General features: G+C 47.3%; 3 protein-coding genes across 7 annotated transcripts in view; 1 reads left to right on the forward strand and 2 right to left on the reverse strand.

Annotated features, from left to right (window-relative positions):
• Positions 1-2,053, forward strand: LOC110490472 (protein LLP homolog). Its single transcript, XM_021563879.3, has 3 exons — positions 1-305; positions 1,103-1,331; positions 1,414-2,053. Exons 2-3 carry the CDS (start codon positions 1,112-1,114, stop codon positions 1,581-1,583), a joined length of 390 nt encoding a protein of 129 aa, XP_021419554.1. The 5' UTR covers positions 1-305; positions 1,103-1,111; the 3' UTR covers positions 1,584-2,053.
• On the reverse strand, positions 2,044-8,107 carry LOC110490471 (src substrate cortactin). 4 transcript variants are annotated; one of them, XM_090200720.1, is made up of 16 exons: positions 7,816-7,928; positions 7,031-7,140; positions 6,809-6,889; positions 6,533-6,606; positions 6,070-6,199; positions 4,805-4,915; positions 4,651-4,705; positions 4,424-4,534; positions 4,195-4,305; positions 4,050-4,105; positions 3,842-3,911; positions 3,603-3,751; positions 3,299-3,502; positions 3,009-3,174; positions 2,848-2,916; positions 2,044-2,650 (listed from the first exon to the last, which is right to left on the reverse strand). In XM_090200720.1, the coding sequence occupies exons 3-16, from the start codon at positions 6,887-6,889 to the stop codon at positions 2,517-2,519; spliced, it is 1,521 nt and encodes a 506-aa protein (XP_090056846.1). In that variant the 5' UTR covers positions 7,031-7,140; positions 7,816-7,928; the 3' UTR covers positions 2,044-2,516. The 4 variants fall into 4 exon arrangements, with proteins under 4 accessions (XP_090056846.1, XP_021419552.1, XP_090056845.1 ...); XM_021563877.3 differs by lacking the exon at positions 7,031-7,140 and having other exon boundaries at positions 7,816-8,107; XM_090200719.1 differs by lacking the exons at positions 7,031-7,140; positions 7,816-7,928 and adding an exon at positions 7,536-7,790.
• Positions 8,057-24,357, reverse strand: part of golgb1 (golgin B1) — a 27,019-nt gene continuing 10,718 nt past the window's right edge. For both annotated transcript variants that reach the window (XM_021563875.3, XM_021563876.3), the window contains exons 11-21: positions 18,122-23,339; positions 17,580-18,003; positions 17,246-17,479; positions 16,214-17,041; positions 14,468-14,640; positions 14,195-14,354; positions 13,612-13,746; positions 13,305-13,405; positions 10,410-10,481; positions 10,004-10,100; positions 8,057-9,651 (exon numbers count right to left, since the gene is read on the reverse strand). In XM_021563875.3, the coding sequence (XP_021419550.3) occupies positions 9,511-9,651; positions 10,004-10,100; positions 10,410-10,481; positions 13,305-13,405; positions 13,612-13,746; positions 14,195-14,354; positions 14,468-14,640; positions 16,214-17,041; positions 17,246-17,479; positions 17,580-18,003; positions 18,122-23,339 (7,583 nt within the window). In that variant the 3' untranslated portion in view covers positions 8,057-9,510. The remainder of the gene's footprint in view (positions 9,652-10,003; positions 10,101-10,409; positions 10,482-13,304; positions 13,406-13,611; positions 13,747-14,194; positions 14,355-14,467; positions 14,641-16,213; positions 17,042-17,245; positions 17,480-17,579; positions 18,004-18,121; positions 23,340-24,357) is intronic.

Consider the following 24,357-nt stretch of genomic DNA (forward strand, 5'->3'; position numbering starts at 1 on the left):
ATCTCCTGAAAGAACTGTGAACTGCACCAGAATAGCTGATAATACGTATCGATAAATTGAGAATAAAGTGCATCAGGAAGTTCGTCGGTTATCCACCACTGATAATGTATCACACTAAATATGTAGGTTATAGGTTTTCGATTAAATAAATACGAGTTCACAGTGTGATAGTAAATAAAGAGGACGTAAGTTGTCGCAAATGTGTCCAACATAACGACCGTCTGACGTGCTTTACGGTTGTCGAAAATACAAACACGTGTGTACTGCCTGCGCATCAACTGTACGGAGAATACATCTACGTCTATGTATGTTAACGTGCTTTTATTTTTTACAATACCATACATACGAGTAAATTGAATACATCGAATACTAGTTATTGAAGTACAAAAACATCGAATGGTATTGGCCGATCGATTGTTTTAAAAACAATTCGTTTTCTTTAGCAAGGTAGCTATTAGCCACGTTAGTTAAACGCTAGCTAAGTACTCCAGCTAGCTAACTTGACTGTTTATGTGGAGGCTTGCAAGGACAGTAAAATCATGGACAGTTTAACGGCAATTCATCATGATTAATTATACAAGAACCTCGATTTATGATTGAGAGGTATTTGGGCTAGACGAATGTCTTTGCTGGCTTGCTGACGTGGCATGATGGGAGTTGATGGCATGAGTGTTGTTTACATGAGCCAAGAACTCAATCGTATGTTTTATTTTATTTAACCAGGTAGGCTAGTTGAGAACAAGTTCTCATTTACAACTATGACATGGCCAAGATAAAGCAAAGCAGTGCGACACAAACAATAGAATTACACATGGGATAAACAAACGTACAGCCAAGAACACAATAGAAAAGTCTATATACAGTGTGTGCAAAGGAAATCAGATTAGGGAGGTAAGGCAATAAATAGGCCATAGTGACGAAATAATAATAAATACAAAAATATGGGGATGAGGTAGTTGGGTGGGCTATTTACAGATGGGCTGTGTACATGTGCAATGTATGGCTAGGCTCTGCAGAGGCTGTCACTGAACTAGAGTTAAAGCCAGTCGAGATGTCTTATGCAAGTGGATCTGTGTTTCCATTATGTAACCCTGTCTTTCAGAACCTTACAATGGCCAAAAGTCTGCGAAGCAAATGGAAGCGGAAGATGCGTGCTGTGAAGAGAGCGAAGAACGCCCCTAAGGAACTGGCTCGGCTGAAGCTAGCCTTGTCCCACGGTGGCACAGGAGAGATCTCCATGAATGACATTCAGGACATAGCTACAGTGGTGCCAGCTGGGAAGATAAAGGAGAAGAAAGTGGATGTAGACATGGAGGGAGAGGAAGTTGATGGTGAGAACACACACGTAGATCAAGCATTTTGTATCGTTTCCAATGTCTTGAGTTTTGACACCTTTTGTTTTTTGCTTTTCAGATGGAAAGATGGACATGGACAGCAAGCGCAGTAAAACGACCCAATTGGACGAGCACGGACAGTACCCAACATGGATGAGCCAACGACAGGCCAAGAAACTGAAAGGCAAACGCATGACAAAGAAATCGGGAGGAAAGGCCAACAAAAAAAAGAAGGGCATTGCCTGGTAGCCTGGAGAAAACCAAAGGACTTCTGACTTAGAACCTGTGACAGACATGATCCTTGAATGTCATGTATCGGAGATTGAATACATGATCTTTGTGAACTTGAGTTGCCTTATGTTCAAATTAAATGGTGATATGAGGCAAATTATCTATATTGTGCAACACATTGTCTGTAAGCCCATGTATGAAAGGAATCAACAGAGTTGTATTTTTGGGCACAATGGTATAGTACTGCATTGACATACTTCACTTGAATGAAAGCCATGTTTTCTTATTGCTGTGGTATACAGAAGAAAATATGGTATGTTCTTTACATTTTACCCCAATAATGCTGTTGTTGGTAGCTCCATTCCTGTTTGATTTGCTCTTCCTGTAGCCTAGCCCATCATTACAAAGACATTCATTATACATGTAACAAACTGTCCATATCATCTGGCTGTCACGTTGGAGTAAATAAATGTGTTAATGTACATTAAGACATTTTATTGATTACATGCGGTTTTTAAACAAAACATTCCATAGCTAAATGACTTCCATAATCATTTGAAATGCAAGTGTATGAGAATTTTACTGGAACATTTAGCAATCAGCTTTTATGCATCCCCACCCTGAGCAATATGAAGCACAATGACTATCCATTATATGTCATGACTACTGACCAGATATAAATTGATTAGAAAACATGGGGAGAATCTCAATTGTATACTCCTTGCGTCCTCCTCACCTCAAAGCCCATTGGATGAGAAAGCCAGAGGTTCCTTCTCCAATGGGTATTGAGAAAGTGAGGATAGAGGCGTATGGAATTGAGATTCTACCACGGTACAATCTACCTATACCTGTCCGATAGGATCAATATGCTGATGTCCCCCCTGTGAAAAGACCCACAGGTCCTATGGGCTCAGGTATATGTCTGTGTTGGTGACTGTATAGGCACGCTCACTACATCATTTTCACGAATGTTGCAGGGAAAAGTCCAATGCGTCCGTGACAGTGTCCCTTCCACCAGCCTTCGTCCACCATCTCTATGTTGGTGATGACATCATCCGGGTTGAAGGAGATCTCATCATCTGCCTCTTCATGTGTGAGAATAACATTATTTTAGGATTTTGTCTCCCCGAAAGGGTTTATAGACTTCTGTGTTGAGCAATGTTTAGCATTGATTTCTGTATTCATCCACAATGGAAGTAACAACATCACAGTATGACTAAGAAATAGATGAGAATTGTGACATGATATCACAACGCAGTCATTGATACAGTAGGCTACCTACCTCCTTGGTAGTCATAAATGGCCACTGCGGTCTGACCGCATGTCAGGTCCTCATAGTCATTATCCACAGCTGTAGAGGGAACAGATGGAAGGGTCAGTCTTTGATATGACACAGTAATGGGTTACCCATCCCCTTTACCCCACTGGGTGTGGCACACTGACCTGGATCAGGTTCTGGGAAAGGTATTGGTGAGATATCCTCATACTCTCCCTCATCCTCCTGCTCTGGTTCTGATGGTGTCTGCTCCTGAGATGGCTCCGCCTCCAGCAGGTCACTTGACCGTGGGGGCAGGCACGGGGGCTGGTCATAGACTGGCTCCTCCTCTTCCTCCCGAGACCACAGAAAATGACTAGGTGTGAATTTCAGCAATTCATTTAATAACATGGTGAAGAAGAAATTACAGTTGTTAGGTCATCAGTGAGTTGTATTGAATTAAATCAGAGATATCTACCACTGGCTCATCTCTTGGTATCTGAGGCACTGCCCTGGCAGTGGGCAGCTGTGGTGGTTGGGGCTTCCTGTTGGTCTCTGGAACAGGTGGAGGTCTCTGCTCTTCAACAGGTGGAGGTCTCTGCTCTTCAACAGCTGGAGGCTGATGCCCTTCAACAGGTGGAGGCTGATGCTGCTCTGCTTCCTCCTCCCTGCTGTTCTGTTCCTACAAGAGATACATACCGCTGTGTCAGTGTGCATGTTTATTGGAGTAACATGTTTATTGGAGTAACATGTTTATTGGAGTAACATGTTTATTGCAGTACTTGTTGTCTGCGTCGTGCCTCCTCCTGCTCTCTCTTCTCTCTAGCCTGTCTCCTGGCTCTCTCCTCCTCCGCTCGCTTTCTGTTCTCCTCGTCTGAAGACCGAGCCAGGTTCTCAAAGCGAGCCTTCAGGTTGCCTGCCCCTGCACTTGCTGCAGACAGACCGGAAAAGCAAAAAACATATTTTCCTCTTTCAACTTGTGAACTAAATGTTTATGAGGAACTATAAAGTGCATACTTACATGCCTCCATTGGTAGTGTCTTCTCATAGGCAGAGGTAGGGGATTCCATGTCTGTGAAGGCCACTGCACTCTATAGAGCGAATGGAGATTGGGGAACCATAATTCCAATCAATGGGTAAGCGTCATAGCCTGAGTGTTTGTACAGGTCAATGTAAAATGGTTCAAGAATTACTGTCATCCTGAGCCTTCAGGGTCAAGAAAGACTCACTTTATCCATGCGGTCTGTCTGGACTCCATAGCGTCCCCCAAAGCCCTTGGCATAGTCTGAACGTGGAGATCAAAGGTCAGTTTAATGTGGACATGGTCCTTGACTTTTACAAACACAACTGTGGTTACAACTGTGAGTAACTGACCTTTCTGTGACTCATGCTTCTCTGTCTCTCCCTTGTAGTCATAACCTAAAGCAGCCTTGTCCACTTTCTCCTTCTCCACCCCAAACTTCCCCCCAAAACCCTTGGAATAGTCTGGTGAGGGAGAGTGAGGGATGAGGTTGTTTCAAATATGAACTAGAAATCTAATATGAATAATTGACCATGAAACGTTTCTACCTACAAACAGCCCACATTACAGTTCCCCTCTAACCTTTCTGAGACTGGTGCTTCTCGGTCTCTCCCTTGTAGTCGTATCCCAAGGCAGCCTTGTCCACTTTCTCCTTCTCCACCCCAAACTTCCCTCCAAAACCCTTTGAATAGTCTGAAAGATAAAAGCAGGGTGAGAGGTATGCCAGGAGTAGCTGGGTAGGATAACAACATGCAGTCAACCTATTGGAAATCAGAACGTATGTGTATTAGACATCCTGAAGGCTGTACCTTTCTGAGATGTATGCTGCTCCACCTCACCCTTGTATTCAAAACCCATGGCAGACTACAGGGAGAGAGAAGGAATGTTCATTACCAGGACGATCCCTCATCCTGTTCATCAAATCCTGTGATATCTTTGTCAGTAAGAGTATAGTTTCCTCACCTTATCCACACGGTCTTTCTGCACTCCAAATTTCCCCCCGAATCCTCTCTTTGCATCGGTCTGGGATGAGTGCTGCTCCACCTGCGCCACGTAGCCATGCCCCACTGCCCCCTGGGTAATTACACACATATAATACATCAACACTGGAAACGATCTTAGATAAACTGTTGAAGTCCATAAAAGTTGCAATAAGTCAGAACACACAACTGTACTGTCTGACAACATATGTTTTGGGGTGAGCAGCACTGCATTAGAGGAAGCCTTGTGCTTCATGCGTTATTTGGACTTGACTGAAGACCTTATGAGCGAAATACACTATATATACAAAAGTATGTGGACACCCCTTCAGATTTGTGGATTCAGCTATTTCAGCCACAACTGTTGCTGCAAGGTGTATAAAATCAAGCACACAACCATGCAATCTCCATAGACAAACACTGGCAGTAGAATGGCCTTACTGAAGAGCTCAGTGACTTTCAATGTGGCACCGTCATAGGATGCCACCTTTCCAACAAGTTTGTCCGTTAAATTTCTGCCCTGCTAGAGCTGCCCCGGTCAACTGTAAGTGCTGTTAAAGTGAATGTGGAAACTTCTAGGAGCAACAACATCTCTGCCGCAAAGTGGTAAGCCACAAAAGCTCACAGAATGGGACCGCAGAGTTCCAAACTGCTTCTGGAAGCAACATCAGTACAAGAACTGTTCATCCGGAGCTTCATGAAATGGGTTTCCATGGCCGAGCAACCGCACACAAGCTAAGATCACCATGCCAAGCGTTGGCTAGAGTGGCTGTAAAGCTCGCCGCCATTGGACTCTGGAGCAGTGGAAACACGTTCTCTCTTTTTATTTATTTTACCTTTATTTAACTAGGCAAGTCAGTTAAGAACAAATTCTTATTTTCAATGACGGCCTAGGAACAGTGGGTTAACTGGTCTAGGAACAGTGGGTTAACTGGTCTAGGAACAGTGGGTTAACTGCCTCGTTCAGGGGCAGAACGACAGATCTTGTCAGCTCCGGGATTCGATCTGGCAACCTTTCGGTTCCTAGTCCAACACTCTAACCACTAGGCTACCCTGCCGCCCCATGATTGTTCCAAGATCTATTGGAAAGCAATTCCAAGAAGAGTGGAGACTGTTACAGCAGCAAAGAGGGGACTAACCCCATTTTAATGCCCATGATTCTGGAATGAGGTGTTCGACGAGCAGGTGTCCACATACGTTTGGTCATGTAGTGTATGAACATCACATGATGACATGTTATAACCTAACCTTGTCCATGCGGTCTTTCTCCACTCCAAACTTCCCTCCGTAACCGTAAGAGGCCTTGGGAGCCTCCGCTCGCTCCTTCTGCTTCCCCACCTCATGCTCCTGGGACACCTTCTGTCTCAGCTCTGATACACTGGGGAGATGGAGGGATCATACACACATGCATATATATACACACACACACACACACACATCAGAACTTTTTTGCATAACTTTATTCCCATTTTACATTATCTGCTGACCCCGGGACTACATAGTTACACTAGTCTGTGGCTAACCCTTAGATTTACTCAGTCACCAACCCATATTAGGTAAGACTAAATGCTTGACAGCCTACACACTGTTTTTCACTTCCTTTTCCTGTTTCTACAGAGGTAAAGCTGCAATACACAGCTGAGCTAACCATCCCCCATAGCTCTTCAACAGCATAACACCAATCATACTGTGATCTGTCTTCAATGGTTACCTGATGTGTTCTTTTCGACCAGACCCCTCAATGGTCTTGGCCCCCCATCTCTGTTCCTGTTCTGACACATCATTCTGAAACACAGAACCCAAGTCCTTCTCATCACCTAACTGTAGTCTGAAGACCAAGGTGTCATGGAAAAACAGGACTGAGGCGGTTACGGACCAAACGTAAACAAAACGTTAATTCCACTGGGAGAAAATATTGATTAGAGAGTGCTTTAGTAAATACACTAGCTCTGTAAGGACCCTCGCTCCCTCCATCCCAGTAGCTAACCTCAAAGTCAGGGTCGGTCTCCCAGTCGTCCCCCTCTGCAACCTTTATGCTCACGTTGTGTCCCACCACTGACTTCCACATCTCGGAAGAGAAACAAAACAGAAGATTTGTACTGTCAGTCTAAGCATAGTGTCTGTGTAAACACAAGAGGGACCACAGCTTGTTGGTCCCTGGTGTAAAAAACAAGTTGAGAAACACTGCTTTAGTAAACACTATATGTACCTTGTGGATAATCACCTGTTCCTGCAAATACAAATAAGCTCTAAGGCATTTAACACTTCCTCTTTGTCAGTGGAAATACTGACAGCTAACCATAAGTATATGGTCTCATTCTGCTGATCACAAAATAGGAAGTTGAGTTATTTATACAGCACTGAGCTGCAGTGCTCTCATCATAAAATAACACACTATCATCATTCATGAATAGTTTAACAAAACACAAAGTAACCTGATGGAAGTGGTGGGTATCTTAAAGCTGGTCACAGCTGTCCAGCCTGATGTCAATGTAATGTAGTGCGGCTACCTAATGCGTTCTCCTTGTACCACACAAACTGCAGTCAGTTACCGTCAGCTACACATACTATCAAAGTCTGGTATTTGTGCATATATCTAAAGGTTGTAAATTTGAGGACATGCGTTTGGTATTTTGGTTTAGTAACAAGGTAATACAAAATATTTAATAAAAAAATATAACGGTTATAAAAGGATCTGGCTTATATAAAGTCACCTGTTTGATGCGTGCTTTTTGTCTGCATTTACCCAAAATAGTAGTAAAACTAAACATAAGTTGGCTAATATTTACACAGTAACTACTTATATCTTCCAAGTAGGCTAGACCTTCCTTTCCTTCCTTCCTCCAACTTTGAAACAACATAACGTTAGCCTATGAGATCAGTACAGAACTTATCTGCAACTTCCTGAAAGATAGACACGTTAAGAACTTCTAATATCACCGTGATACATACTTAACTCAAACAAAAACATTATTTCATGGTAATTATACGTACCTTTGCGTTACCGGACAAATTTCTTTGCTGCAATAATATCACAAATGTATATTTTCACAAGTCTCAACCAGAACGAGGATAGTCACGCAAACTGTTGATATAGGAAATAATGCGCGTGGCCGATACCATACAAGTAACTACGGGCTTGCTATTGTATCAAAGTTGGACACAATTGTAGTCAAAACAATGCTGTTTGTTAATTAGTTTTTAAAAAACACTCTCATTCCGTAATAAACATCCATTTGTTTTCCCAATATATTTAATTTAAAAAAATAGCCCAAGAGTAACCAACACTTATCATACAGAGATTTGACACCAGATTGACTTTGCACCAGTTGTTTTCATAAAGTCATAAATCATGTGTAATTCACATTTTTTGTCTCATCTTTCCACCCGTTATATTCTAACGGGTCCCATTTGAAAATAACTGGTACACATCTAGCCCTATACTTCCCAGTGTGCTGTGCTGAAAAACACGTATCATCATCACATTTCAATCTGTACAGCACAGTACAAGGTCATTTACAATAGAAGTTAACAGAGGACAAGTGAGTCACAAGATGTGTAGTGGGACAACAGACAACAAGAATACGTTTTTGACTAGTTATTTTCCCCAGCAGTATTGTGTTCACCATACATTGTAGTAGATTATGCGGTTTGAATGCGTAAGCAATAAATAATGCTAAATTATAGGAATCATAGATTGGATGGACATTATTTGTAGTGTCACAGAAAAAACACCAACACGTTTTCATTTGGAATGGACAACATTACACCAGAATGGCAAATGAATCTGCCATAAAATCAATAGAATAAAACCCTCATCTGTGCAACAATGGCAGAAATTGGGGAATTGATTGGATAACCCACATCCAGTACATACATACTGTACATACATACTGTACATACATACTGTACATACATACTGTACATACGACATACAAATACTACAGGAGTCAAATATGCCAATGACGGTGCTCTCTCTTTAATTAAAGAGAAAACGAGAGGAAAAATAAAAATTAAATAAATAGATGTTTGTGGGAATGTATTCATAGCAGGTTGTACACGTTTCAGTTGGTGTCCATTGTACTTGAGAACATAGGAGAGAGAGAGAGAGATCTGAACAGATCCACAGATCCTAACCCTCACTCCATCCAGACATGAAGTGATCCTTTATTCTCCTCATTTAAAGGCACCTAAACCACCACTAATATAAAACTGTCTGAAAAACTAAACACTGTGTAAATCCACTGTATAGTGTCATTTCATGTTAGTTCCCCCAGGTACATTTAAAGATGCATAATATCCACGTCCCTTTATAGAAGTCTAACAAACAACAGTTCTGAGGTAGTGCAATACTGCTTCTCATTTCCTCTACAATAACATTTGACTGATCATGTACGCTAATGGTAACATATTAAATATTGAATAAAATCAATGATGGCAGAGGATGTTTTTGACTCCCAGTATATAAAAAAACTTCACTTTGGTTAATAGGCTAAGACACACTTCAGTTATTTTTCTGTTGTATCAAAAGTGCATGGTCCGTGTGTGTGTGTGTGACGAGTCCTCTCCTATTCTACAGTATTGAATGTAACAGTAATATGATATTGGTCTTGGAGAGGGGGAGGGAGGGTCTGTGTCACATGTCTGTTATCTCTCTCCTCTCCCAGTCTCTAAGGGGTGGAGGGGGCCCTAAACGTAACCCCCCAGGCAGAGCAGTAGCAGCACGTGCACGGTGAGCAGGTAGAGGGACACCAGCAGGGGTGTGCGCTGGCGAGAGCAGAAGGACACGCGCAGCATTCTCATCAGGCCTGGCCTGTTGCTCCCCCGAATCTGATGGAGGGGGAGAGAGAGAGGGGGAGAGAGAGAGAGAGAGGGAGAGAGAGAGGGGAAGAGAGAGAGGGAGAGAGGGGAAGAGAGAGAGGGAGAGGGGAAGAGAGAGGGAGAGGGGAAGAGAGAGGGAGAGAGAGAGGGAGAGAGAGAGGGAAAGAGGGAGAGGGGGAGAGAGGGAGGGGGAGAGAGAGAAGTATAGACAGTTACAGGAGGCAGTAGTAGTAGTAGTAGTAGTAGTAGTAGTAGTAGTAGGAGGAGGAACAGACCATTCTTACATGACAATGGTGAATGGACATTTCATCTTCAGATATGTATGCTGTGTAAATAATCCAGGGTGTTGGTTGGTACTTACTCGGGTGACAGAGCCTCCTGGTGGCTCAATGAGGACAGCTGTCTCAGAAGCAGAGAACTGCCCTTCATGGGCCGACTGCCATTCACCCTGGTTGATCCTACGGCAGGTGAGCGAGGAGAGAGATACTGAGTAAATACTGTCTGACACACACAGGAAAGCACTCCGATAAGTTCCAACACAAATATGCCAAACGATGACTTGAGGCCAATAATCCCATTATCAACACAGTACCTCTACAAATCTCAGAGCAGAGCATCTCTATAGAGCCTGACAGTCACAGCAGTGAGCTGACATGCTCATTCCTCATTAGAATCATACTGTGTCAGTGAGTGTAGAGCTGTAGGGGAAGGCAGAGGATGACCCCTGTCATGTGACAGGAGACACTAAGCTGTGATAACTCTCTTACCGTTTGAGGCGGTCCTGGGCGGCCATTAGCTGCTCCTCCACAGCCACCCTATACTGCTGCTCCTCATCCAGTCTGACAGGCACAAAGAAAGGACACATTAGCATGTCAGACATGCTTGCGTTATCATGGGCTGGGGCTGTGTGGTGTTGAATGGGTTTGTTGTGTCTGTTCTGTTTGTTATTGTTTATTTTTTGCGTGCGTGTTTTGGTCAATGATAGAGAGAACGTGTGTGTGTACTGTATGCGTGTGTGTTTTGGTCAATGATAGAGAGAACGTGTGTGTGTACTGTATGCGTGTGTGTTTTGGTCATTGGTAGAGAGAACGTGTGTGTGTACTGTATGCGTGTGTGTTTTGGTCAATGATAGAGAGAACGTGTGTGTGTACTGTATGCGTGTGTGTTTTGGTCATTGGTAGAGAGAACGTGTGTGTGTACTGTATGCGTGTGTGTTTTGGTCATTGGTAGAGAGAAGGACATAAGGAAGTGGATGGCTGCAAACTTTCTACTTTTAAACTCGGACAAAACAGAGATGCTTGTTCTAGGTCCCAAGAAACAAAGAGATCTTCTGTTGAATCTGACAATTAATCTTAATGGTTGTACAGTCGTCTCAAATAAAACTGTGAAGGACCTCGGCGTTACTCTGGACCCTGATCTCTCTTTTGAAGAACATATCAAGACCATTTCAAGGAAAGCTTTTTTCCATCTACGTAACATTGCAAAAATCAGGAACTTTCTGTCCAAAAATGATGCAGAAAAATTAATCCATGCTTTTGTCACTTCCAGGTTAGACTACTGTAATGCTCTACTTTCCGGCTACCCGGATAAAGCACTAAATAAACTTCAGTTAGTGCTAAATACGGCTGCTAGAATCCTGACTAGAACCAAAAAATTTGATCATATTACTCCAGTGCTAGCCTCTCTACACTGGCTTCCTGTCAAAGCAAGGGCTGATTTCAAGGTTTTACTGCTAACCTACAAAGCATTACATGGGCTTGCTCCTATCTATCTCTCTGATTTGGTCCTGCCGTACATACCTACACGTACGCTACGGTCACAAGACGCAGGCCTCCTAATTGTCCCTAGAATTTTTAAGCAAACAGCTGGAGGCAGGGCTTTCTCCTATAGAGCTCCATTTTTATGGAACGGTCTGCCTACCCATGTCAGAGACGCAAACTCGGTCTCAACCTTTAAGTCTCTACTGAAGACTCATCTCTTCAGTGGGTCATATGATTGAGTGTAGTCTGGCCCAGGAGTGGGAGGGTGAACGGAAAGGCTCTGGAGCAACGAACCACCCTTGCTGTCTCTGCCTGGCCGGTTCCCCTCTTTCCACTGGGATTCTCTGCCTCTAACCCTATTACAGGGGCTGAGTCACTGGCTTTACTGGGGCTCTCTCATGCCGTCCCTGGAGGAGGTGCGTCACCTGAGTGGGTTGAGTCACTGATGTGGTCATCCTGTCTGGGTTGGCGCCCCCCCCCCCCCCCCTTAAGTTGTGCCGTGGCGGAGGTCTTTGTGGGCTATACTCAGCCTTGTCTCAGGATGGTAAGTTGGTGGTTGAAGATATCCCTCTAGTGGTGTGGGGGCTGTGCTTTGGCAAAGTGGGTGGGGTTATATCCTTCCTGTTTGGCCCTGTCCGGGGGTGTCCTCGGAGTGGGCCACAGTGTCTCCTGACCCCTCCTGTCTCAGCCTCCAGTATTTATGCTGCAGTAGTTTATGTGTCGGGGGGCTAGGGTCAGTTTGTTATATCTGGAGTACTTCTCCTGTCCTATTCGGTGTCCTGTGTGAATCTAAGTGTGCGTTCTCTAATTCTCTCCTTCTCTCTTTCTCTCTCTCGGAGGACCTGAGCCCTAGGACCATGCCCCAGGACTACCTGACATGATGACTCCTTGCTGTCCCCAGTCCACCTGGCTGTGCTGCTGCTCCAGTTTCAACTGTTCTGCCTTATTATTATTCGACCATGCTGATCATTTATGAACATTTGAACATCTTGGCCATGTTCTGTTATAATCTCCACCCGGCACAGCCAGAAGAGGACTGGCCATCCCACATATGCTCTCTCTAATTCTCTCTTTCTTTCTCTCTCTCGGAGGACCTGAGCCCTAGGACCATGCCCCAGGAATACCTGACATGATGACTCCTTGCTGTCCCCAGTCCACCTGACTGTGCTGCTGCTCCAGTTTCAACTATTCTGCCTTATTATTATTCGACCATGCTGGTCATTTATGAACATTTGAACATCTTGACCATGTTTTGTTATAATCTCCACCCGGCACAGCCAGAAGAGGACTGGCCACCCCACATAGCCTGGTTCCTCTCTAGGTTTCTTCCTAGGTTTTGGCCTTTCTAGGGAGTTTTTCCTAGCCACCGTGCTTCTTCACCTGCATTGCTTGCTGTTTGGGGTTTTAGGCTGGGTTTCTGTACAGCACTTTGAGATATCAGCTGATGTACGAAGGGCTATATAAAATAAATTTGATTGATTGATTGAACGTGTGTGTGTACTGTATGCGTGTGTGTTTTGGTCATTGGTAGAGAGAACGTGTGTGTGTACTGTATGCGTGTGTGTTTTGGTCATTGGTAGAGAGAACGTGTGTGTGTACTGTATACGTGTGTGTGTTTTGGTCATTGGTAGAGAGAACGTGCGTGTGTACTGTATACGTGTGTGTGTTTTGGTCATTGGTAGAGAGACCGTGTGTGTGTACTGTATGCGTGTGTGTTTTGGTCATTGGTAGAGAGAACGTGTGTGTGTACTCTATGCGTGTGTGTTTTGGTCATTGGTAGAGAGAACGTGTGTGTGTACTGTATGCGTGTGTGTTTTGGTCATTGATAGAGAGAACGTGTGTGTGTGTGTGTGTACTGTATGCGTTTTTAAAGGGGGGTGTCGTGGGGTTGAGAACTGGTACCTGCGCTGGAGCTCTTTAAAATCCACCCTGAGGCTCTCGCTCTCTGAAAGGCCACTGTGCTGCTGAGGAGCTCCGGGGGCACTGTCCACTTCCCCTGTCCCCTGGGGGCCACAAAAAATAGTAAAAAGCACTAAACATTGTAGAAATCCCTATAGTAGAGTCTTAAATCGCTCCAGAGATGTCAATGTGTAAATCTAGTTCCTCTGTGCCATAGTGGACACATTATCTTTAAAAACATATGTTCAGTATGTATCAACTAGGGACAGTGAATGAATCAGAGCAGAGTGATATCCAAGGGCGTGCTGACCTTGCGGTTGTCTTCGTGCAGTTCCTGGAGCTGCCTCTGGAGGGCAGTGCAGCGGCTCTCTGCCTCGTCTAGCCTCTGGGAACTGCCTTGGAACTGGGAGGAGAGATGGCGGTTCTCCTCAAACACATGTGAGAGCTGAGGAGAGGGAGGGACAGCAACGGGATCACCAGACCAGACCAGACCAGACCAGACCCGACCAGACCCCCACACCCACACCCAAAAGACAGAAGAACGAAGAAGAAGCAAAGAGGAAACGATGAAAGAAAATGGACAAGGGGCATGCAAGAGAAATGAAGAGGAAAGAGCCAGAGGGAGACACATAGATGGAATATGTAATCATCAATAATCCAGATTCATGTAATGAAGTAACTTTCATCCAACCATGTCATTTAGTATTGTAAGTCAGAGGGTGATCAGAGGTAGTTGGTCCAGAAAAAGGTGATTTCACTGCACCTTTTATACCCGCTGTAAACTGTGTACGTGACAAATACAATTTGATTTGGACATGAACAGCAGTCTGCCATCTCACTAATGCCTTGTCCAAGTACAGTCGTTTCAGGTTTAGAGGTGTCCTCCTCCTCACCTGTCTCTGGTGGTGTTCCTCCGGTGGTTTGGGCCTGGTGGCGCGGGCCTCCTCCAACATGGCACCGAGCTGGCGCACCTGCTGGTCACGGTCTGAGAGGGTGGCCAGGGTCTGCTGCTTCAGGAGCTCTGCCTGGACCTGCCAGTCAACCTGCTCCAGCCTAGAGAGAGACAGATATACCTATGTAGCCAAGGCATAGACACTCATATACCTCTGATTAAGAATGTTTGGATTTTAAATAACATAAGCAGCTTTTTATGAAGTATGTCTCACCTGAGAATTTCTAGTTCCTGGTTCTCCCTCTGCCTCAGGTTGTCTAGCTCCCTCATCCTGTCCACCATCTCATCAGCCCTCCTCTTCTCCTCCTCTAGCTCCTGGCTGAGTCTAGACAGCTCTCCTCCTCCCAGTCGAGTGAGCTCTGAGTGCTGCCGCTGGAGCTGTTCCAACTACAGGACAGGGAGAAACAAAGCTTGTGTTACTGTGGATACTGGTATATGAAAACACTATATACAGATAAGTTATGACATCACTACCATTGTGGTTGTGTTAGTAGTTGTCATGACATTGGCCTGTTGGGGGAGGTTTATGACCCCCATAAATACCTTTCCCCTTTTCTCTCTCTACTTTATAGAGTTGACTCTTGTAAAGCCTTTGTAACATAGAGAGTCTGGTAACATCAAAAGGTGGGAAACGGAACCATATTTCGGTAATCCAACCAGTTGGAAATATGTGTTTGATGAATATGATCTCAGATCAGTTGTTGTCTGAGACATTACTACTAATGACAGGATGACAAACTGTATCAGATTCACATGGAATTGAAACTATTTGTGAAAAGGTTCAATGTAATTTTAGCTTCTTAAATGAGAGAACGGCTTGTCATAGAGAAACTCTGCTCACATAGAGGCCCCGCACTAGTGAACAGACATTGGTTGTAAACTATGAAACACGCCCTTCTCGTCACCCCGATATAAGCCCGTTGACGAAAATCCAACTTTCTGTTCCGAGGACGTGAGGATGACGGTCCTACATTAAAAGGGCTCAGATAATAACCGAAATTAGCATCGTGTTCAAGGTGAAGGTGACGATCGACACACCGAAAGGATGAATTTCGACCATACCAGCCAGAATATAGCACGAGCTTAAAAGTATGGCAACTTGGTATGAACTTTGAACTCTTATTCACTCCTAGCCGTTGAGTTAGCAGCAGCCGCTGTAAACGTGGGCTAGGAAAGGACGGACGACGTATCCAGTCTAACACCCAGAACGATACTACAACGTATCCAGTTTACCACCAGAGACATTCTTCAGAGAACAAGAGATCCCTGCGGGGCAACCCGATCTTCCATCTACGACCAACCTACTGAAGCGCAGCTCAGAGTAAATATTCCTTGCATTTTCTTTTTCCAAATGGGCAGTTATTTAGAATGCATAAGATTCTGTATTTATAATAGATTAGCTTCTCCCTTTGTTACTCAGTCTTCCCGCGCTTTCATTCAAAACCCAACCCCCTTTCTCTGTGTAACCAGCAATCATATGTGTTCCATCCGCTAGGGACGTTTTCCTTTATGACATCATTTGTAATCAATGTATGATCCATTCTGTGTAGATGTAATTCTGTGTGATTATTTAGGTATTTTGTAAATAAATAATTAAACCAAATGATGTATTGATGATTCAACTTGTTAGCCAGGGTTTGTGAAGAGAACCAAGAATTTACAACTTTCAAATGAGACTTAACAAGGTGACGATTAAATATTGACTGCTATTGATGTAAAAGATTACCAGGTCTTTAAGAGTTTATTCAGAAGATAACAGCTCTATAAACATTATTTCGTGGTGCCCCGACTTTCTAGTTAATTACACTTACATGATTAGCTTAAATCAGGTAATATTAATTACAGAGAAATTATTTTATAGAATAGCATGTCATTTCACTTAATCTGGCATAGCCAAAGACACGACATAATGCTTTTATGGAATACTTTGTGTTAAATGGAAATAACTCTGGTTGATTACCAGTCTCTCCCTGTCGTTCTGCAGGGCTGACAGAGCGTTCTTCAGTCCCCACACCTCCGCAGTGGATCCTCCATGGCCTGTGGTGGGTGTCTGCTGGCCCCCTACCAGGCTCATCTCCTCCAGTCTGAGGCTGAGCTCCTGGGCCTGGCTGAGTGCCTGGTCCCTGCTGCCCTGCAGTGATGCCATGGCCTGGCCGAACGCCTGGTTCTGGGCCCGGAGCTGGCCGGCCACCTCCCTCTCCTCCAGCAGCCTCTGCTCCATGCTCAGCAGGTCTCGGGCCAGCTCAGCCACCCTCTCGGCCGCTGTCTCCGATTCCGTGCGCATCACCCCTCCCTCCCAACGCAGTTCTTTCAGCTCCTTCTGCCGAGCCTCCTGCACCTCTCTTTCCTTGGCAAGGCTCTCCTCCAGGCTCTCCACCTGGGCCCTGGCAGCCTGCAGCTGCTCCCTCAGCTTCTCTACCTCCGCCCCGGGAGCGTCTCTCACCTGCCTGTTTCCACTATCACCAGCCTGGCTGAGTGTCTCCCTCTCCACCGCCTGAACAAAAGCCTCCCCTCCCTCCAGGCTCTTGATCTTAGCCTCTAGCTCAGCTCTCTCCTTCTCCAGGGTAGTGATGCGCTCCAGCTGGCCGGACAAGAGCTGCTTGTGCTGGGACTCCTTCATGGTGAGGACCTGGGTAAGGTCGTCCCTGTAGCCGTGAAGCTGGGCAGATAGCTTGGCCTTCTCTGCGTGGAGGTCGTCCCTCTGGACCAATAGGGAGCGCAGCTCCTCCTTCAGACTGTTATTCTCCGCAGCAGCCTCCTGGATCAGAGCGTCTTTTTCCATCATCACCTGGGACAACAGACCCATTACGTAGAAGGATGGGTTATACAACTGGGGCACGAGGAAGACATTCTACAGTACTATCACTACATACAGTTTCAGCATGTCGATGACATGCGTGTACATAAACATTTACTACCGGTCTACAGAATCTCTTCTTGACCTGTCATTTATGCCTCTGTACACATGAGTGTTAACATTGTTTTTTTTTACCTGCAGATGTTTCTCCTCCAGCTGTTTGTACATGCCAAGTACTCGGTCTCTGTCGTCCTGTAAAGAGCCCATGGCCTTGGTGAAGGCGTCCAGCCTGGCTTTGCTGTGGCTGCTCTCCTCCTCTGCCTTCCGCAGCCGGTCCTCCAGACCCCGCACCTCCTCTCTCCTCTCCTCCAGCTCCTTCTCAGCCTCCTGGGCCCTGGCGTCAGCTTCCCTCCTGGCCTCCTCTGCAGCCTGGGTGGAGCAAGCATGTAAACAGTCAAGAAGATGCAGGGGAATGGGTTTAAACATTTCCATTGTCATAAAGCAGAGATGAAATAAAAGTGATGCGTACCTCTGTCACGGCCTGCTCCTTCTCCCCCAGCAGCTCTACCTCTCTCCTCTCCTTCTCACACAGCGCGGTCTGCAGGCTCTCTGTCAGGGTCTTGGAAGAGCGCAGGTCTGTCTCCAGTTGTTCCACGCTCAGGCCCAGCCTCCTTCCCTCTGCTTCCCTCTCCTTCAGCTGGGACCTGACCTCATTGGTCTCTCCCTGCAGCTTCCCAACTGCCTCTTCCAGGGCCTGGGTTCTGTGGCGGAGCCCCTCCGCCTCGCTCTCCAGGGAAGCCAGCTGGGCGCGAGTGTCAGCCAGGGAGGTCACGGTCTGGGCTAGGGACTTCTGAAGCTCTCCCCTCTCCTGCTCCAGGGCAGCTTGGTTCTCACGGAGCTTCTTCTCTTCCTGCTCCCATTTCAGCTGCCACTGCTCGTCTGCTTTCTGCTGTCTGGACAAAGAATAAGAAATAAACACATTACATAACACAGCATAGTGTATCACAAACCTGGCAGGAAATTGGGGCAATTTAATTAATTGACTTTTTCAGGAACAGTAGCCATTTTTACCTGTCCACTGTAAGCTGTAGCTCTTCTCTCTGTGCGGTCTCTTTCTGCAGCTTTTCAGCCAGATCTCTGGATCGGGTCTCTCCCTCCCGCACCTCGGCCTCCTTCCCCTGGAGGGTGCTGTTGAAGCGACTCTCCCACTGCCGGGTCTCATCCAGCACGCGGTCCCTGTCGTCCTGCAGGGAGGACATACAGCGCGAGAAGGCAGCCAGTCGGGCCAGAGACTCATCCAGGCGGGCCTGCATCTGCTGGGCCTGTCTCTCAGCGGTGTCAGTCAGCTCTTTTGCCTCCCGGGTGGCATCCTCCTCTCTCTCCTTCTCCCGGTAAGACTCCTCCAACCTCAGCTCAATCTGCTTCAGCTCAGCTCCCAGCCTGAACCTCACAGAGTCCAGGCTCTGCTCTGCTTCTGCTTTCAACTCAGCCTCTCTCTGTAGAGCGGTCTGCTCACAGGCTCTCCTCTCAGCTTTGGCCTGGCTGGCCTCTGTCTGGGTCTCAACCAGCTGGGCTTTGCAGCTAGATAGCTCAGCCTCAGCCTTCTTCAAAGCGTCTGTGACTTTGGTCCTCTCCAGATAGGCTTGCCCAAGCTCTTTGTGGACCTCGTTGCTGCCCAGTTGCAAAGCCTTGCCCTCCCTGGCCATCTCGCTGATCCTTTCCTGGTACTGGATGCAGTCCTTCTGCATCTGGCGCACCTCCAGCTGCTTCTCTCTCAGCAGCTCCTCCAGCTGCTTTGCCCGACTCTGGCTGCCCTCTTTCACCCTCTGGGCGGACTTCAGCTGCTGCTCCAGCTCCTTCTGTTTCCCTGACTCGGCCTCTGCCTCAGCCCTCTCTCTCTGGGCCTGCCTCTTGTCCTCCTCCAGCCTGGCTGCCCGGTCCCTCTCGCTCTCGGCCAGGGCTTCCAGTTCGGCCCGCTCCCTCTCCAGTCTCTCCACCTCCCGCTGCAGCTCCGCAAGGCGCTCCCGGCTATCTGCCGCGTCCTGCTGGTAGCCGGCGATGCTGCCATTCAGCTGGGCCAGCTGGTTCATCAGACACTCCTCTAGGTCGTCCTTTTCTACCTCCAGGCTGCTGTGGAGCTCCTGGAGTTGGGCTTCCCTTTTAGAGCTCTCCTCCATCAGGCTCTGTTCCTTAACTTTACTCTCCTGAAGGAGCTGCTCCAGAGAGGCTAGTCCAGCCTTGAGTTCAGCCTCACTCTCTTGCCACGGTTCCCTCTCTGAATGTAGGGCTGCCTCCATTTCCCTCCGTTTTCCCTCAATTGTGGCCAGTTCACTTTCAGACATGTCCGTCTTCACTGGCTCCTCTCTCTGGGTCTGTTCCTTTTCTTTAGTCTCCTGAAGGCGCTGCTCCAGAGAGGCCAGCTCGGCAGTGAGTTCAGCCTCGCGCTGTTGCCTCAGTTCCCTCTCTGACTGTAGGGCTTCCTCCATTTTGCTCAATTTCTCATCAATTAGGGCCTGTGTATTTTCAGTTATTTCGGTCTTCACCATCTCCTCAACAGAGGGCGTTTCAGGTGGAGCTACCTCAGACTCTATGGCCTGACTATGTGGCTCTATGTCCTGAGGCTGGCTCTTAACTGGCTCTTGGGTAGTTTTAGTCATGACTGTACTAGGCTGCTGGGCAACAATAGTCTCCTCCACTACATCATCAGAGCTGGGGGTTTTATCTGGGGCTAATATATCCCCTTTCTCTAGCTCTTGGGCTAGTTGCTCCCTTAACTCAACACCCTGCTGTTCTAAGGAGTCCCTCTGTGCCGTAGTGGCATTCAAATCAGCTTTCAGAGCCTCAAACTCTTCTTTGAGTCTTTCAAGTTCTCCTTTGAGTGCCTTGTCCTCTCTTCTTATTCCTTTCTTTTCATCCATCTCTCGGAGTCTCTCATTCTCCTCCTCTAAATCCATGATTTTTTGCTGCTTGGTCTTGGCAAACTTCCTCATCTTGTCTTTGACAGTGTCCACCTCTTTCTGGGCCTCTTCTTTCTGCCGTTCAGCCTCCTGCTTGGCTGCCTCGTGGGTCCTGGCTCTAGCAACAAGCTCCTTCCTCTCCTGCCTAGCAGCTTCCAGCACACGTCTCACACGCTCTGCCTCATCACTCACATTCTCATAGGACTTTAGCAGAGTCTCATACTCATCCTTCATCCCATGCACCTTGTCCTCCCATTCTCTGCATGCCCGGGCAGCCTCCTCTCTGGCAGACTCTGCCTCTCTTTTACAGAAGTCTTTCTCTGTCAGCATACCCTCCATGGCCAGCTTGAGGCTCTCGCAGGATCCCCCAAGGCTCTGGTTCTCCACCAAGGTCCGATCGACCTCCTCTATCAGCCTCTCTCTTTCTGCTCTCAGCTTCTCCAGCTCGACTTCTCTAGCCTCCATCCTCTGCTGCAGTTCAGTGATGACTTTCTCAGTGGAGGCCAACTCTTCTTTCTGGCTTTTGTTCTCTTTGAGGGCCTCTTTGCGGGAGATAAGGGCAGCTTTGAGCTTCTGCTGAAGCTGCAGGATCTTGGCCTCGCTGCCTTTCTCTTCCTCCTGCTTCTGGGGGACCTCGGCCTCCAGTCTCTGGCTCCTTTCCTTCTCTGCTCTCAGGCCTTCTTGCAGGGAGGCGATCGACTGGTCCTTCTCATACACTGTCTCTTGCATAGACTGGAGGAGGGAGCTTTGCTCACCCAGCTGCTGGCTAAGCTCCATGATCTCATTGTTCTTGTTGCTCAGGAACTGCTTGAAGTCCTCCACCTCTGTCTGCAGGACGGCAATGGTGGACTCAGCGGAGTCTGATGCGGCTCCCTTGGCTGCAGCCTCCAACTCTGCTTTCACAGCTTCTGCATAGTTCTGAGCCTGGAGACACTTCTCCCTCAGAGCCTCCAACTCCTCATAGACATGTTCAATCTGGCTCTCCTTCTCTCTCAGGGCCTGCAGCTCTTTGCCCAGCACTAGAAGCTCACTTTCCCTGAGTGACAGGCTAGCCTGACTCTCCTGCAGTTGGCCCTCCAACTCTGTACAAGATGCCTTCTCAGCCTGGACCTCTTCTTTCAGAGCTTGTAATGAGGCCTCAATGTCAGCTGAAAGTAGCTGAGAGGGTTCCTCGGCACTGGTAATGGGTTTATCACCTTGTTGTTGTTGTGCTTCATTCTCAGGAGCTGAAAATTCCACCCAGTCTTCCTGGACCCAATCTCCTGCAGCTGGCTTCTCAATCTTCTCCACTGCAGCGTTGGTCTCCAGCTCGGCATGTACTTCCTTCTCTGTGCTCACCTCTTTCTGTGCCTGCAGTTCCTCGAGCTCGCTCAGTCTAGTCAACAGCTCATCTCGTTCACCAACCTGCTCCTCCAAACGCTCCAACAGCCCATTGTACTCTTCCTTTTGTTGTTTAAGCTGTTCGCGGTGGTGCCTGTCCTTTTCTTTGGCCATGCGGATGGTTTCTTTGTGAGAGTCCTGGGCCTCCTGGAGTTTCTTTTGCAGTGTTTCGCAATCTGACTCCGGTGAGGCCACCTGGGACTGCAACCCAGTGATTTCAGATGAGGTGTCAGCCTCTGGAGTCTGCTGAGCTCCCTCACTCAGCCTTCTGGTCATTTCAAGTGTTTCTTCCAGAACCTGATCCTGCTGGCTGATTTTCTGTTCCAAAACTTCCATGACCTCTTCTTTGGACCTCAAGTCTTGTCTGAACTCTTCGAGAGTAGTTTCAATTGCCATATCCTCTTGTTTTCTGTATTTTTCTAAAGCTGGTACACTTGCAGGGGCTTCCTCCGTTGCTTTCCCTACTTGTCCTTTCCTTTGATCTGCCTCTTTCTCAAACTCTGCAACTTTTTTCATCAGCTCTTTGCGCTGCACCAGGGCTGCCTGCAACCTCTTTTTAATGGTGGCCACTTGGGTTGTCAGATCCTCTTTGTCCTTTCGCAAACTAGTGAGCTCATCACTATCCTCTACATGACTCTCCCCTGTCGCTTTCTCATTTTCTCCAGCTTTCTCAAGCTCAAATATCTGCTTCTTCAGTTTCTTGACCTCTGTGCTCATCAGGAACATCTCCTCACCGGTCTGGAGCAGTTTGGCAGACAAGCCGTTGCTCAGCTCCATCATCTCCTGCTCTTTCTGGGTAATACGCAGTTGCAGCTCGTTAATCTCAGTGTCCCTCTCAGACAGTACAGCTTTGGCCATGTCCCTAGCCTGAGAGAACTCCAGCAAGCTGGCCTCCATGTCTTGGAGCTTCTGCTCCAGCTCAGAGGAAGTGATCTCCCCTTCTTCCAGCTGGGTGCTCAGCATCCTGGCCTGGCCCTCCTGCTCAGAGAGAGAGCGCTGAGCCTCGTCCAGGTCTGCCTGCAGGGCCTGGATCTTCTGCTCTTTGGAGCTGCCTTCTGTCTGCAGGCTGTCCAGCTGCTCCTCCAGGAGATGCATCACCATGCTCTGCCTCTCCAACTCAGAGCCACTGTGCTGGGCCACCGTGTCCATCTCTGACCTGGCTGACTGGAGCTCTTCCTCATATCTCTGGGCCTGGGACTCTGCCTCATCCTTGGCAGCTGCCAGGGACCGAATCTCTTCCTCAAGGCCTTGGGTTCTCTCCTGTGACTCTGAGGCAGCCTCTCTCAATCTCTGGAGCTCAGCCATGAGCTCACTGTACCTGTTCTGCATCTCATCTGCCAGGGCCTGGGCAAACACCTGTCCAGGGGCAGAGTCAGAGAGGGTCACCCCCTGCTGTTTGAGGTGCACCTGCACAGTCTCACGGATGATGACTGATGAGGACTCCACCTGGACTGTGGATGTTTCCTGCTCCGAGCTGTTCTCTTCCCAGGATTGCATCTGGAGCTGGCCAAAGCCCTGCAGTATGGGAGGCGACTGCTGACCTTCATCTTGGTTCACAGCCTCTAGGAGGGTCCAGCTGCTGTGGGCCACCTCGGAGTCACTGCTCGTGACCATCTCATCAGAGGAGGCCCCCTTAGATTCTCCGGGAGAGTCAGACTGGGATTCAATGAGCTCTGGACTGCTCTCGTTATCAGCGGAGACTGACAGGCTTGACCTATCCTCTGCCACCAGGGTGGTGTCCTCCTCTCGTGTGTCTTCTAAGAGGTCTGGCAGCACTGTAGGACTGTCGCAGGGGGCCATGGCAGTGTCCACACGCTGGTCTAGAATCTGATCAGAGATTACCTTGAATGCATCATTTGAGCCCCGCTCTTCAGCCAGCACAAGACTCTCTCGCAGGGCAGCCAACTCATGGTCTTTCTCCAATAGCTGCTGCTCCAGAGCCAATATTTGGGCTGGGGAAATCAATAAAGAGGAAAATTAATAGCCAGCCTAATAATCACAAAATGCACAATTAAAACAGATATTTTTCATGTACCCCGTGCAGGAACTAAAATTCAATCCTACCACTGGCACCTCCCAGTAGTTCATGACTAGACCTATATATTATGGATTCATTCAGATTTTTGCTTCTAAATGTTAACAATTGAGATGATTATTGACATACTGTCAACATACTGTCAATACTGTTAACATGTCTACTAAACCACCAGTCTTTCAGGTTTAGTCACAGACAGTGAAATGGGTAATCCTGTAACCGCATCTGCGTCACTATACCAAACTCTGTTGTCAGCGAAGCCTGTGACAGCACAGTCCAATCCTATGCAAACACATCAATAGAGGGTGTGTGTGCTGCTGGCAGGATGTATGACTGGTCCTGGTGGTTGGCTTTCAGATGTATGACTGGTCCTGGTGGTTGGCTTTCAGATGTATGATTGGTCCTGGTGGTTGGCTTTCAGATGTATGACTGGTCCTGGCGGTTGGCTTTCAGATGTATGACTGGTCCTGGTGGTTGGTTTTCAGATGTATGACTGGTCCTGGCGGTTGGCTTTCAGATGTATGACTGGTCCTGGCGGTTGGCTTTCAGATGTATGACTGGTCCTGGTGGTTGGCTTTCAGATGTATGACTGGTCCTGGTGGTTGGCTTTCAGATGCATGACTGGTCCTGGTGGTTGGCTTTCAGATGTATGACTGGTCCTGGCGGTTGGCTTTCAGATGTATGACTGGTCCTGGCGGTTGGCTTTCAGATGTATGACTGGTCCTGGTGGTTGGCTTTCAGATGTATGACTGGTCCTGGTGGTTGGCTTTCAGATGCATGACTGGTCCTGGTGGTTGGCTTTCAGATGTATGACTGGTCCTGGCGGTTGGCTTTCAGATGTATGACTGGTCCTGGCGGTTGGCTTTCAGATGTATGACTGGTCCTGGTGGTTGGCTTTCAGATGTATGACTGGTCCTGGTGGTTGGCTTTCAGAT

Source organism: Oncorhynchus mykiss, chromosome 15 (genome assembly GCF_057628025.1).
Source record: "Oncorhynchus mykiss isolate SJ-2025 chromosome 15, ASM5762802v1, whole genome shotgun sequence".
Taxonomy (NCBI): domain Eukaryota; kingdom Metazoa; phylum Chordata; class Actinopteri; order Salmoniformes; family Salmonidae; genus Oncorhynchus; species Oncorhynchus mykiss.

Excerpts from the sequence above, each read along its gene's own strand:
- LOC110490472 (XM_021563879.3), top strand. The coding sequence starts at position 1,112 with ATGGCCAAAAGTCTGCGAAGCAAATGGAAGCGGAAGATGCGTGCTGTG. Across the intron at positions 1,332-1,413 it reads GGAGGGAGAGGAAGTTGATG|ATGGAAAGATGGACATGGAC; the intron begins GTGAGAACACAC and ends TTTGCTTTTCAG.
- LOC110490471 (XM_090200719.1), bottom strand. The coding sequence starts at position 7,682 with ATGTTGTTTCAAAGTTGGAGGAAGGAAGGAAAGGAAGGTCTAGCCTAC. Across the intron at positions 3,503-3,602 it reads AGGCACGACGCAGACAACAA|GAACAGAACAGCAGGGAGGA; the intron begins GTACTGCAATAA and ends TATCTCTTGTAG. Across the intron at positions 2,651-2,847 it reads CATTTATGACTACCAAGGAG|AGGCAGATGATGAGATCTCC; the intron begins GTAGGTAGCCTA and ends TCACACATGAAG.